Below are 14,301 nucleotides of genomic sequence, written 5' to 3'. Positions count from 1 at the left end.
CGATGCAAATGACCCTTTTATTTTCATTTTGAAGGAGGATTGGACATGAAAAGAAGGAGAAATGAAAAGACAATGGTCCTCAAAACATGTGATGCTCAGGATACCACTTACATCACCAAATTTAGGATTTTGCCCCAGTTACAGATTGGACTTGATTTATTATGGAAGGAAAATATGAAAAGGGGTTTATTATAAATGGATAACCAATCTTAGGTAGATCAATAACAAGCCATGATAGGAGTGGATAAATTTATTATTTGATGGTAGGTTGTGAGCGTGTGCAAAGTGAAAAAATGAGATTGAATCCTGAAGGAGGGAGGAGAAAATTCTCTACACATGGTGCCAGTAACCCAATTTTGACCACAGTACTCTCCCAAGGCACCACCGAAATGGTTTTCACCATTGGACGAATTTATTTCTCTTTAATTTTTTTTTCAATTTTTTCATTTTTTTTTTTGTGTCACAAGGCCCCTGTTTGCCAGGTTTTCACCAAGTAACAATTTTTTTATTTTTATGATTTTTTTGTATTTTTGATTTTTTTTTTTTATATATATATTTTATATTGGGATACTTTGAAAAACTATGTAAAACCTACAAAGGTGCATGTTGTTAATAGGATCCTCCAAAGGTTCTCCATCTAGTGTTAAGAGATGATATGAACTTGATCCATAGACTACTGTTATGATGTAAGGGCCAAGCCAATTTGGTTCAAACTTAACATTCTCTCTTTCTTACTGATTCTTAGGATTCTCTCTTAGTACTAAGTCACCCACCTCAAATGTGCGAGGCAATACCTTATGATTGTAGTTTCGACTCATTCTTTGTTGATATTCTTTAAGATGATTGAAAGGAGTTTGTCTGTACTCTCATCCAATAATTCCAAATCTTGTAAGCGGGAGACCCCGTAATCTTCATCATTGATTAGATTGCCCAAAGAGACTCGCAGGGATGGTAATTTAACCTCAATAGGAAAGATAGCTTTGGCACTGTAAACAAATGAATAAGGTGTAGCTCCAGTAGGTGTGCTAACACTTGTGTGGTAGGCCTAAAGCATAGAGTTGAGTTGGAAATGCCAGTTATGGCCAACATCATCAACTACCTTTTTAAGAATTTTGAGGATAGTTTTGTTAGACACCTCAACTTGACCATAACCTTGGGTGTAATATGGGGTGGAAAAGCGATGATGGATATTAAAATTATCACAAAGCTCACGAACATCCTAATTTTTGAATGGATGCCTATTGTCTGTGACAATGGAAAGGGGAACACCATATCAGCAAATGATCTAATTAAGGATAAAAGTAGCAATCTTCTTTTAGGTAAATTGGGTGAGAGGAACAACTTCAATCCATTTTGTAAAATATTTTGTGGTTGTAATAATGAATTTATGGCCATTGGAAGAGGGAGGCCAAATCTTACCTACGAGGTTGAGTCCCCACTAAAAAAGAGGCCACAAAGTGGCAATCGAGTGAAGTTCCTATGCTAGTGCATGAATGAGGTCTCCATGAATCTGACACTGCTTACACATTTTGACAAACTAATATGAGTCTTTTTCCATTGTAGGCCAGTAGTATCTAGCCCTCATCAATTTCTTAGCTAAGGTTGAACTACTAGAGTGTGCACCACATATACCTTCGTGAACATCATATAACATAATTTGAGCTTTATCACTTTCTAAACATCTAAACTTAAGAGTACCATCTAGACATCGATGGTAAAGGGTATCAACTAAAATGACTTATCGAGAGGATTGATGAATGAAGGTGTGACATTGATTGTTGGAAAGGTCAGGTGGAAGGATATTGTCACAGAGGTACATGAAAATGGTACCATACCAAGGGGAATCGAGACCTACACATCATTTTACCAAGAGTGATTTCATATGAGGGAACCAAAAGATTATCCACTAAGAACTCATACCAAGTTTCATTTTGTGGCATATCAATCAAAGAAGAAATGGTAGCCATAGCATATGTAGCTTGATTATTATCCCTTGGAATCTATTCAAAGATTATCAATGTGAAATATTGATTAAAATTGTCCACCATTTTCTTGTAAGGCATTAACTTTTCATCTTTAGTCTACTAATCATCATTTGCTTGACAAATCACGAGTTGAGAGTCCCCAAAACATGAAGTTTCTAGATATTCCACTAAACTATAATTCATAGTCCTGTTGTTAATGCTTCATATTCTGCTATGTTATTCGTGCAAGGGAGTGAGAATCAATCCCCTCCTGTAGGCATCACAATATAAATTAAACTAAATACAAGTGTCGTTAAAATTTTCAATAATATATTATTAAGATAACAAATGTAATGCTAAATTTACTAAATTTACAAATATGTCTCATACTTCTGTCAAAGCAATTGAACTTGCTACTGCTACAGCAACACTACGCTCCATTCATGCATAAACAGCAGGAGGAGTCTCTGATGTCAACATTTGAAAATTAAACAAAGTATATTGATCAATCACCAAAACTAACTATATTATTTAATAACAACATTAAAGATAAATTGCTTACCTAGGTGAAAGATTGTCGATGAAATACACTGCGAGGTGTTGATGTTGAATCTCTAGCATCAAACTATTTGACATCCAAAATGAGTAATTAGAAAATCATTCACATAAGTTTCAACTATCTACATATAATAATTATATTTCTTCACTCGTTGTATACTTGTGGAGTCAATTAAGTCATGAAAAAAGGTGTTGCAAGAATGTTGCTAGTATTGTGAACACTTTGACCTTGATTAGTAGTTGTTATAACTCTACGTGTCGTATTCTTATCTTTAGATCAACTTGTTTTTCCGATAGAATCAATGGCACTAGCAACAATAGATACAACTTGTTTATATGATTCATCTTTTCTTTTTGGTTTTGCATAAATACCTTTTTTTTCATGACTTTACATATTTTTAACATTTGTATTAATTATAACATTAATTGATATTCAAATCCGAACTTTTTATTATAGAATTTTTTTTTATATAATCTATTCGCATGTGTTCTGATTTGTCTCAAGAAACTAACCCATTAAGATTATCTAGCACATTGCTATCAATAGTAAACAAATTACATTCATTTTCTTTCAGAGAGGGTGGTGTAATATTTTCAATTTTTATTTCTTTTCATATTGGTATATTAAATTTATATCCAGCTTCATTTAAATCAGCAATTTGATTGGCTTCATAGTCTTGGGGATTTAAAAACATACTAGGATTCGCATCCACATGAACATTTGCATCAACAATCATACCCCTGTTCGGTTCTACATTTCTTGCTTCCATCATGATCTCTTCAATGGTGTCATCTACAATGGGCACTGAACTAGATGCTTCAGTGTTCTTCAACTGTCGTTGTTGTGATCTTCGATCTATTTAGCGTTTTGCCTCCTCTCTTTGTGCTTGAATTTCGTCTACTATCATTGTCTTCCTTTGTTTCTTTTGATGTTTTTTTGAACCCATCTTTACAAACTCCTCTTCAAAAAATAATATTTCTTTTTACCGAGTTCTTCTGAAATTTGTGTAAAAAAGATTAAAAAGTAGTGTGAAATATTGTAAAAAATGTTTGCCAGTACGGATTCCAATGATAATCTGGTAAATTGATGCAATCTATCCTTTTTTTTTACAATAACGGTAATTTTAGGAACAAGGGCCCGTTCCGAAAACCAACGGTTAAAAAATGGAATCGGCCCCCGTCTCATAAACGAGGGCCCATTCTGTGGAAGGTAATTCCACAACCTGCCACTTTCCTCGGGATTAGGTCTGGGATAGGCCTAGGATGGCCACACCTGAGACATGGACATGCAAATTCAAATCTCCATGAATGAAAGCATAAATATGAACTTCTAAAATAGTTTACGTGCCTCTAATTAGAGAATTTTTATATGAAATTAAAACCCATTTCAGATTATAATGTCTAGATTCTAAATATGTAAATTTATTTAAAAATTGATTATTTTAACTATTTTTTATTTAATTTATACTAAATCGGGTCCATAAACTTGAAATATTAACTAATTTTGTTAATTTAATAAAATAATTATTTTAATAAATTTTGAAAAAAAAAATATATGTCATCAATCTGCACAAAATTGTTTTCTATTTAAAATAAAAATTAAGTTTACATCAAATTATGTGGGCCGTACAAGTCAAATTTTTAAAAAGATAATTATGGTCATTAAAAAATTAATTAAAAACAAATATTTTTAAAAAAAATATAGAAAAATATGCTCATCAATCTTCAGTGTGTTACAAACTATTTCCCAAAATGGTTTGAGAAAATAATTTTAATTGTGTCAAAAAATGTGGGTCATACACATGCATGGTATGGTCCTGAAACATACATTTTTAAAACATAGTTTTTAGAACTCCATTCAAAAAGTTATTTTTTATTGTGCGGGTATTAAAATAAATTACATATTTGGAAAGTAGACTCAGAGGGCTATCTTTTATATCCCTGGTGTTTTCCAAGATTCAATCTCCAAGTGTTTCAAAATTTAAGCTCAAATGAGACAAAACTTGAAAAATCAGGAAAAACACTTCCACTTTTTAGCCAAAAAGTGGACTCGGCTTCTTGCACTGACCCATACCCATCAAATTTTCTACCAAGATTTTTGCTATGAAATGCTTAATAAAATAAATAAATGATCACCATTTTTTGTTGAAAAAATCAAATGTTAACTAATATTTTGTTGTCATTGTATATAGCCTCTCCACTTAGTAAACACACACACACACACACACACACACACATATAGTCAATTGAATACTCCATTTATGACCTTCAAGTGGTGATTTTCCATCCTGAGAAGTTGAGAACTAATATTTTCCTACAATTGGTGGCTAGTGTTGATTTTGGATACCAAGGTACATTAACTAAGGTGTTTCAATTGTAGAGACCACTGCCCTCCCATCACAATGCCAAATCATCATCATGCCAAATAGCGAACAAAGACCAATCTTTTAGAACTCTCAGGTACCCATAAAATTTTCTAACAAGATTTTTGTTATGAAATGCTTAATAAAACATATAAATGACCACCAATTTTTGTTGAAAAAATCAAATGTTAACTAATATTTTGTTGTCATTGTATATAGCCTCTCCACTTAGTAAACATATATATATACACATACACATACACATATGTTGGGAAAATGGTTAGCGCTCCCATCAAGTTTTGTGACAAGGGACTAATCGCCTCCCGTGCGATCCATATCTCTACAATTTGTATCAGACGTTGATAGATCAGTCTTTTGATGCAACAACAAACTGAACCAGCAATATATATATATACGCTTTAGAACCGAACCCACAAATTCCAACAAAGTAAATGCTAAACATTAGAAGCTATACTGAACATTTTGTACAAATACAACATGAAGCATTCCACACTAAGGAATATTACAAAAGAAACATAAAGCCACAAAAACATCGACCTTATAAAGTGACACAGCCAGAAAGCTAGTTTGACTTGGAAATGGAAGCATCTGAGCTACTACAGTAACGTGGAGAAGAGTTCCAAGTGCTCTCCGGTACAGTCGTATCCAAATAAGACAGAAAGTTGAAGCCTGGTATTGGATCTTCTTCGTCAAGTATTTGTAAAACTTGTTTCATGCCAGGCCTGCATTCTGGCCGAGGATTGGAACAGATTAGCCCCAGTTTGAGTACTCTCTCCGTCTCAACTTCAACATATTGTCCAAGAAGATTTGGGTTGGCTGCATCCATGAGACTGCCTATTGCATGCAACTTTCTCACCCAGTCTAACAAAACTATTAGATCAGATTCGAGGGAAATATCGACAGGTTTCCTTCCGCATGCAACCGCCAACAAAAAAATAACAAAACTGAATACATCTGTGGCGGGGCTGGCCTTTCCTGTGTGTATCAGCTCCGTGCAATGTACCCCAATGTTCCAACCACACGAGTAGCCTGTGAGTTTTCGTTATGCTCGTACAGACGGGAAAACCCGAAATCCCCAAGCTTCCCATTCATCTCTGAGTCTAGCAAAACATTGGCAGACTTAATGTCTCTGTGTACTACGCATTGCTCCCATTCTTCGTGAAGATACAACAAACCTGCAGCGACATCTCTGATCACTCTGTACCTGTGACTCCATTCGAGTACCTTCTTTGGCTTTTTAAATATCATCTTGTCAAGGCTCCCATTTGGCATGTAGTCATAAACTATGAAGAGCTGCTTCGCCCGCCTGCAGAAGCCTCTGATTTGCATAAGATTTCGATGTTGAAGGCGACCAAGACTGGAGATTTCTGCTATGAAATCCTTGAAACCTTCATCGGTTTCTCTACGGATACATTTCACTGCTACTTGGAGGTCGTTTGTGGGAAGGACTCCTCTGTATACCCGACCAAAGCCTCCGGACCCCAAAAGTTCTCTCGAAAGCCCTTGGTTGCAATATGTAGGTCTTTGTACTTAAACCTGTAAGGCCAATACTCCATTTCCCATTCTTCGATAACTTCTGTGTATCGATTTCTCTTGATCCGTACAACTGATGCTGCCACCGCCAGGAGAATGAGAACGATGCAAGCTGTGCTAATGCCAGCTATCTGTCCAGAGTTTGAGCTCTTGGCTTTTGTGTGTGTAAAAGAAGGAAAATTAGATGTATTCACGGGCGGCGCGGTTCCGTTTGTAGCAAATTTCCAGGCCAGGATGTAATTCTCTTCAAAAATGAGTCTCGTAGCTGCTGAGAAACCAACGTACATTTCTTCTTCTACAATGTTGGACAGAGATATATTTCTCATATATATCAATGGTTTCTGTGGGCGATCATTACCAGCCTCAGCAATGGTGATTTTGAGCTCGTTTTGAAGATTGTCATAATAAATACAAGCTTGAATATTCTGTCTGCTGTTGAGATGTAATTCCTGGAATTGGCTGATGTTGTTCCAGTAGCCTGCAGCCGTAGAGTTCATGGACCAAAGGTCGTTGAGAACTAAACCAACGTCATTGTTCCTGATATCCCTAAATTCAAAGTTCTTTACTGTGTCGAACTCGACTGCAAAAAGATGACTAGAGGCCTGTCCCATAACTGACAAATTGGTATTCAAGCCAAGGTACGGACCAAATAAAAGTCCCTCTGGATATCTGTGCGGAGTCGTAATAAATGCTAGTCCAAACCCAGATTGGGAAGCTGAAGAAGGAACAATGCTAAACACAAAAGTTGTGCTGAAAGAGAGTAGAATTCAGGGAGCCCGGATCTTTTATGCGCACAGGATGTCGATAGAAAGCACGGCCAATAGAAGCTTGAGATGGTTGATTAAGGGAGATGGCATTAGACTGCACTGAGGCATTACCAAACAAATCAAGGGTCGACGCATTGAACTGGTTGAAGATAAAATTTGTGTGGACTTGGACAACAAGTGAGGTGGGTAGGAGGAAAAGTACAAGAACCATGCTTAATCTTTCCCCTGTCAAGATGCAGCTCGATTTCGATGTGCTGTTCGAACTTAAACGTAATGAGCAACATAGATTAAAAAAATCGAATGAAAAACGAAAGGCATATGGCCAACAGATTGAAATAATTCTCTCTGTAGAAGCCAAAATTGAAACGAAATACCTAAGAATGTCAAAAAAAGAGAATGAAAAAGACTAAACCCAGCTTACAAAATGGTCCAGACTTACATTTTTGTGTATTGCAAACTTTCCATTCTTTTACCGTGCTTTCCTTTTCTCATGCATCTGTTCGAATATAAAAATAGTGTAGAAAGGAACACCATATTGGAATATTAATTTCTCGCAATTGTAAAGATAGGAACATTCTGGATTTTCTTTATTCAGCATCTGGTAGTGGGTAATATTGTTAGCATATTCCCGACGAAACATAAATGCATGCATTGCATGCACTTATGTTTCCTCAGGAATATGCTAACAATAACAACAGGCTACAGATGCTCAATAAAGAAAATCCATAAGTTGATTTCTAATATCAATGCCCAATTAATGTTTCTAAAATATCAGATTTTGACTGCAAAATACTCCTGCGATCTCTTAAATTCTTATTTAAGAATTTTAATCATAGATTTAACCTCTTAAGTCATTACAAAATAAGCATCAGAACCAACATAGCCAAGAATAATATAAAGAAGAATAATACATTCACAGATAATATTCAATAAAATGGAAGTAATTCAAGTATGCATTGTATGCTTCAAATTTGTCAAGATGAATTTTCTTTCCTTGAAAAGTAGAAATGCGATTAAAAGCTAGCACATTTATATTTTGTAAATAAAAATCATTATGAATGCAGCTATTTTAAGATCATTAAATTCACTATTTTTAATGGATTCTCAATAAACTGTTTTTAAATTGATCACTAATCAATATATTAACTGTCCCAAACCCTAATTCTGAAGTGAGGACTAGAAAATAGATCAGAAACATTACTACTAAAAAAGTTTGAATATAATTTTCTTAAAATTTTGGTAAAAAGTTTGATCAAGCATTCTGGCAAATTTTTATCTTAATTATAATAGTTTTATTTTATTTTAAATAATATTTCAATGTTCTACTTTCATATATAATCTTTGTGAATATTTTTAAACCTTAGTTAAAGTAGTAGACCAGCTTAGTACCTGAAAATATAAAGGGAATGTTGTAGCCATACAGCCCCTGTATTTCATCTTCCCTACCTTTATCCATTTGTTTTTAAATATTGTTGAAGATTCAAAAATAATTAAAATTTGATAATTGCTTCAAATAATCATACTCTTTCCCAAAAATCTATTAAACTATATGTGTAATTCCTAATAAACAAATTAACTAGGCAGTTGTGGGCCACCCTATTGTAAGTAGCAATAATGAAATTCCTAGATATACAGCTAAAATGATATGTTATACTCTTGCAAATTAACCTTCTAGATACAATTTACCTCCTAATACAAGTCATCTATATCTATAGAATTAGATGAACTAATCTTAGGTGAGAGAAAATAATATGTTACTTGAGGATTTGTAATTGATACTGAAGCATTTATCTCATAAAAACAAAACTCAAAAAACTAGCATCAAATGCAATTCTCAATAGCTTATGCAAATCTCTAAATAATTAGTGCCCTTGAATCTAGCAATAGAGAAAAAAAATGAAATAGTTTTCATACTATAGGTCTTACCAACAGTGCATTATTGTTGTGATAGGTAATTCCATACAACTTATGTGTATAGATATTAGATTTATTTCCAAAAGGTCCCTACAAAAAGCAATATACTTACCATGTCATTTCAGGAATGTTGACGAGGATCAATTCACATAATCTTCAAACAACCCTTGTAACTATTAGGTATTTTCACATGTTAACCATTAAGCCATTTGCCAATTCATTGTATTTTTATCATTAATCAAGAACTGTTGAATGCTAGATTCCTTGAAACTAAGAAATTGAAATTAGATATTCAAACACAACAAGATAATATTTCTAAGTCAAGACAATTTAAATATTCCATGGTAGTATTTCACTTTTATTAACCCTACAAATGTAGTCGTCTTTAAAATTCCATGAGATGAAATCCCTTGCATTCATTTATTACTTAAAATTGCAATCTGTCAATTGTTACATTTCACATTTAGTTGAAATAGTTACTCCCTAACCAACAAAATATCAATTGCCACAAAGTTGTAGTATCCTGTAAAAGTCCAATAGTAAATGTATTTTGATTATCTCCATAGAAGCTCTATTTGTTTAAATTGATTAAAAGGGCCTTGTACATGCCAGTATTTTCTAGGCACAACTAAATAAAGCATGCTTGATTTCTTAAGGATTTAATAATTGTAAATAACTAATGGAAATATATATTATTTACTTATACATCATGCATATCTAAGTTCTTAGAAGCTTTCTACACCCTTCAATAATAAGCATCTCCGATGTATGTTTTTTTGTAATATCTCGTTAGAGTATCATTTGTAGGAGAATCAAATTAACATAGTGTATGCAAAACTCAGCTAGAGAGTCCCTCTAGTGTATTAAAAATATCAATAGGAGAATCATGAGAGAAAACTAGACTGAGTTCAAAAGTAATAGGAATTGAAGAAGATGTATTGTGTGAAAAAGTCCATGATGTCAAAGTAAATTGAAAAGTTGCAATATTAGGTAATCTATTTGTGTAAAAAGATTATTTGTTTTGATGGGAAAGGCATGTAGAAAGGTGAAGAAAGAAAATGAAAATTTAATTTGTGAGAAGGATCTTATAAAAGAAGATTTAATGGAAATTAAGAAGTGTAATTAACAGTTGGTAGCAAACTTAATAGATTCTGGAAAAGAAAGATGTCAGCATTTTCTTAAAGAAAAAAATATTAAAGAAAAAAATAATAATTATAAGAAAAAATTTAATTTTTTGATACGGTCAAGAGAAAGAATGAAAAATTGAAAAAGAAGCTAAAAGTGTTAGAAAAAGAAAATGAAAGTCTAAGGTTAAAGCCTTTAATTTGTGATGTTGCATTTTATACATGTGCTTTGCATTGTCTATTTAATATAGATGATATATTTAACGTTCCTTCCCAAAAAATAAAGTGAGATTGAAGTTTAGGATATGTGTAAATCTCCAAATTTGGAAAGTGCAAGTCCTGATCTTAAAAATAAAGTTTGTTTAGAAAACTATGGTTTCATGATCATGCAAAAAAAGGGGATATAAAGGATGGAACCAGGAAAACATGGGCAAGGAATAATAGAGCACATTCAACCTATTATGATGCCCAATAATGAAGGTCTTGGATATGATAAGAAAGATAGATTTGATGTTACTAGTGTTACAAGTCCATGGAAATTAGCTCAAAGAATTTAGTGTTCAAATTATTGTAGAGAAGGACACAAAGCAAAGAAGTGTTGGGATCTTCATGCTTTTACAATTTTTTAGGTTGGAGAACCACTATGAAAAATCATGTTAAAACAAAGAGTGGAATGGAAAATCTAACAAAGTTTGTATTAAATTTGATTATGGATGGATTGATGGATCAAGTTGGAGAAAAGTTACAAGTCTTTTTGAAAGGTTGTATAAGCCTAAATGTTTGAATGTAAAAAAAGGTAGTGCCAAATAAAAGTTTGGATGTTTGAGTCAAGAAGTTGATGATTGCTTGCTATAATTAGCACATTGAAGTATCACGAGTCTTCTCTATATTAGAGAAAGTAAGGGAAAGCTTTATGATCTCTCATGAGAGAGAGATGAGTAAATGGGTTCTTGACTTCAATGAGAAGTGTACTAAATAGTCTATAAGACTTTGAGATGGATAGAAATATTGTACAGTGAGTTGCAAAAGTTTCATTTTTGCCACATAGAGTTATCTTGTATAACAAGGTTATATTGAGTTGCAAAGATCTAGTTTTCAATGCTTCAAGATCAAATTGTGAGTAGCAACATCAAGGGTGATTATGTTTGTAGGTGATGCTCAAGTCTCACCACCATTCAACTCAACATTACTTCCATGCAAACTTTTTAAATTTAGTTTTGCATACTGTTGGGAGATCCTCATCTAGATACACATGCTATACATCATGTGAAATTTTATTTAATAGTTAGTTCACATGTAGTTTATTCTTAGAACAACATGTTTATTTTTCTAGTCAAAAGTATGATATCCCTTGTGCTATTTAAAGTAGCCTACAATGAATGTGAAATACCTTTGTAATGAGGTAGTATGTAATACATTGGAGAAGTAAAATGAATTAATAGAGTTATTTGTGTGTGTGAAATTTATTTGTATTTTCTAAATTTGTTTATGTGCAAAACATTCTCTATTTCTCGCATTTTCTGGTTATTTTCCCTATTTTCAAATGTACAATTTTTAGTTTTCTCCACAAACATATATAGTTTCATTTCATTAGTTTTCTCATAGGCTTGAGATATTGAATTATTTATATCAATGATTATGAATATTAATCTTGAAGAGGGGACTTGGAAATAGATCAAAAAATATTAATCCTTACAAATTTCAATATGATTCTCTTAATGTTTTGGCTTATATTGTGTCCTCAATAATATCTCCATGAAAAAAAAAAATTTGAATAGAGAAAAACCAAAAATTATAAGAAATAATATGAGTGGAACTACAATAATAAATACCTCTCTATAAACTGTACAAACCAATTGCATCTGCAGAAAAATAATGCTATGGATGCTTTCAATGTATAGAAAATGAATGCATAGTTTTAATGGGAACACAAATAAATTTGAATGGCTTATTTATAATTCATGAATTTTGAATGCTTCCATTCCCACCTCTTCATACTTGAAAGAAATCCTTTGACCTTTATTAACGGGTATATTGTTTGATTCATTTAACATGAATCATTGATATGCATTTTGGCTTGATCTCTGCACAACTGAGTTGACCAATTAATGGTTCTATTTACATCATTGTGCTAACACTCAATTCTACCATTATAGATGCCTATGAATATAAAAATATAATAAATTTTCATGCTTTACAATTAGAAATTTGTATATTGTTAGAACATAACCATTAAGAACCAACATGGTTAATTCTTTGTTATTTATGGTGTGTCCAATGCTAGAGAGTTGATCTCTCAATTCGGTAATCCTCATGAAGAAAGACATGATGGATTCTCCTTTCGTCATCTTGTTGTGGTGAAGTTGTTGCTTCAGTGCGAGAGATCGACTCATGTTGTTGATCTCATGCATCTCCTCTAATGTTTAGAACATGTCACATGCCTTCATCATCTTGGAGAAGATTGGCACAATGTGATCTTTCACAGAGTCAACCAACATATTCATTGCTTTGTTGTTCTTTCTCTTCCATTAAAGCTTCTCATCCTCTTCCTTTGGTTTTGGTACTGCATGCTTCATGAATATGTCTAATTCGTTTCCCCCCAAAGAAAGCATGATTCTACACTTCCAAGATATGAAGTTTAATTCTCCTTCAAGTTTATCTTTAACTCTAATTCCATTCACCATCTTGACATTGATAGAAATAGATGAACTTGAAGACAATAATAGAAGATAATCTTTCTTATATGAGTCTAATCTGATCTTTGGTCAATCCTGCTCTGATACCATGTTAGTTTATGGTGATCAAATTATAATTTCAAAATTATTTGTCAATAAACCTATTACACCTCTTAGGATAGTTCATATGCAGTTCAAAGTATGAGTTCAATCTGCCAAAATGATGACCTGTTGGTAACCAAAGGAATCACAGCACAAAGAAGGAATTCTAACTGATTGTGATTGTGTAATGTAGACTGGGTGATGATAGAGAACCTACAAAACAGAGGATATGATTTGTTGTTGAAAGAGAGGTCACAAGTTCAAATTCCGCAACCTGAGTTGGCCTAGTGGTGGAGAACTTGTGCTCTTGAAAGAGAGGTCACAAGTTCAAATTCCACAAGGGGGTAGGGTATGTTGTTGAAGAATAGCATCAGTCGGTAATCTGATCAGACTGAGTCATCTAAGTTGTCTAGGCCTTAGACAACTTAGTTTACAAATTATATCATATATTTTATAAATCAATTAGTATATGAATTGATTCCTTGAATCATTTAATATCAGCACGATTCTATAATTGCAACATCCAAGGTGTCACAAATCTATCATTAATTAACAATCTGATCTATTGTACAACATGATCTGTTGTACAACCTGAGTTGGCCTATCTGATGAGTTGATATTATGGTGAATGTATTAATAATTCCAACACCCAAGGTGTCACGAATCTGTCATTTCCACCAAATGCATCTTCTTTGAATGTGTCACTCATTAGCAAAAATAGTACCTGATGGCCACTCGATATTTATGATGGTATGAACAAAGTATTTCATATTCTTATTTTTGAATTGAATCCAAACCAATTTCCATCCCTTTCCACCAGCCATGAAATATTTCTAAGAACTCACAGGCCTGGTAGAGAACTCACTCTGATACCATGTTGCTTTTTTTGTTTTTTTAAATGCTCGTTTAACCACGGGAAGTGCCATTGCCCTCCCAACCATAGACGAACATCTATCACCTCCCCTGAGCATCACTTATTCTCAATAAAGCAGATTGTGTGTGATTCTCCATAGTCAAGAGAGGAAGATTTAATCTTCCTATATATCTATCGGTGGTGCCCCTTCACCAAGGACACCACTCTTCCAAGATGGCCCAATTAAATTATATAAATGTCATATATGATTATATTAATATATAATTAATATTATAATTATAACCCATATAATAATTTATCTCATATAATTAACTATCAATTATTATAATATCAATAATTATATTCTCGAGATTGTCCCCGTATCACAGCAGTTGTAGGCTATGCACCTCTAAGTGGAGGTCTTAGG

The 14,301-nt window shown here is 33.2% G+C and overlaps 1 protein-coding gene across 1 annotated transcript; it reads right to left on the bottom strand.

Moving 5' to 3' along the window:
- Positions 1–5,468: 5,468 nt before the first annotated feature.
- Positions 5,469–7,050, bottom strand: LOC131032618 (L-type lectin-domain containing receptor kinase SIT2-like). The gene is made up of 3 exons (XM_059208828.1): positions 6,368–7,050; positions 5,910–6,212; positions 5,469–5,814 (listed from the first exon to the last, which is right to left on the bottom strand). The coding sequence occupies exons 1-3, from the start codon at positions 7,048–7,050 to the stop codon at positions 5,469–5,471; spliced, it is 1,332 nt and encodes a 443-aa protein (XP_059064811.1).
- Between the last annotated feature and the right edge of the window lie 7,251 nt (positions 7,051–14,301).

The sequence above is a fragment of the Cryptomeria japonica genome, chromosome 7, assembly GCF_030272615.1.
Source record: "Cryptomeria japonica chromosome 7, Sugi_1.0, whole genome shotgun sequence".
Lineage (NCBI taxonomy): Eukaryota > Viridiplantae > Streptophyta > Pinopsida > Cupressales > Cupressaceae > Cryptomeria > Cryptomeria japonica.
This window is presented reverse-complemented; position numbering and strand designations above follow the sequence as displayed.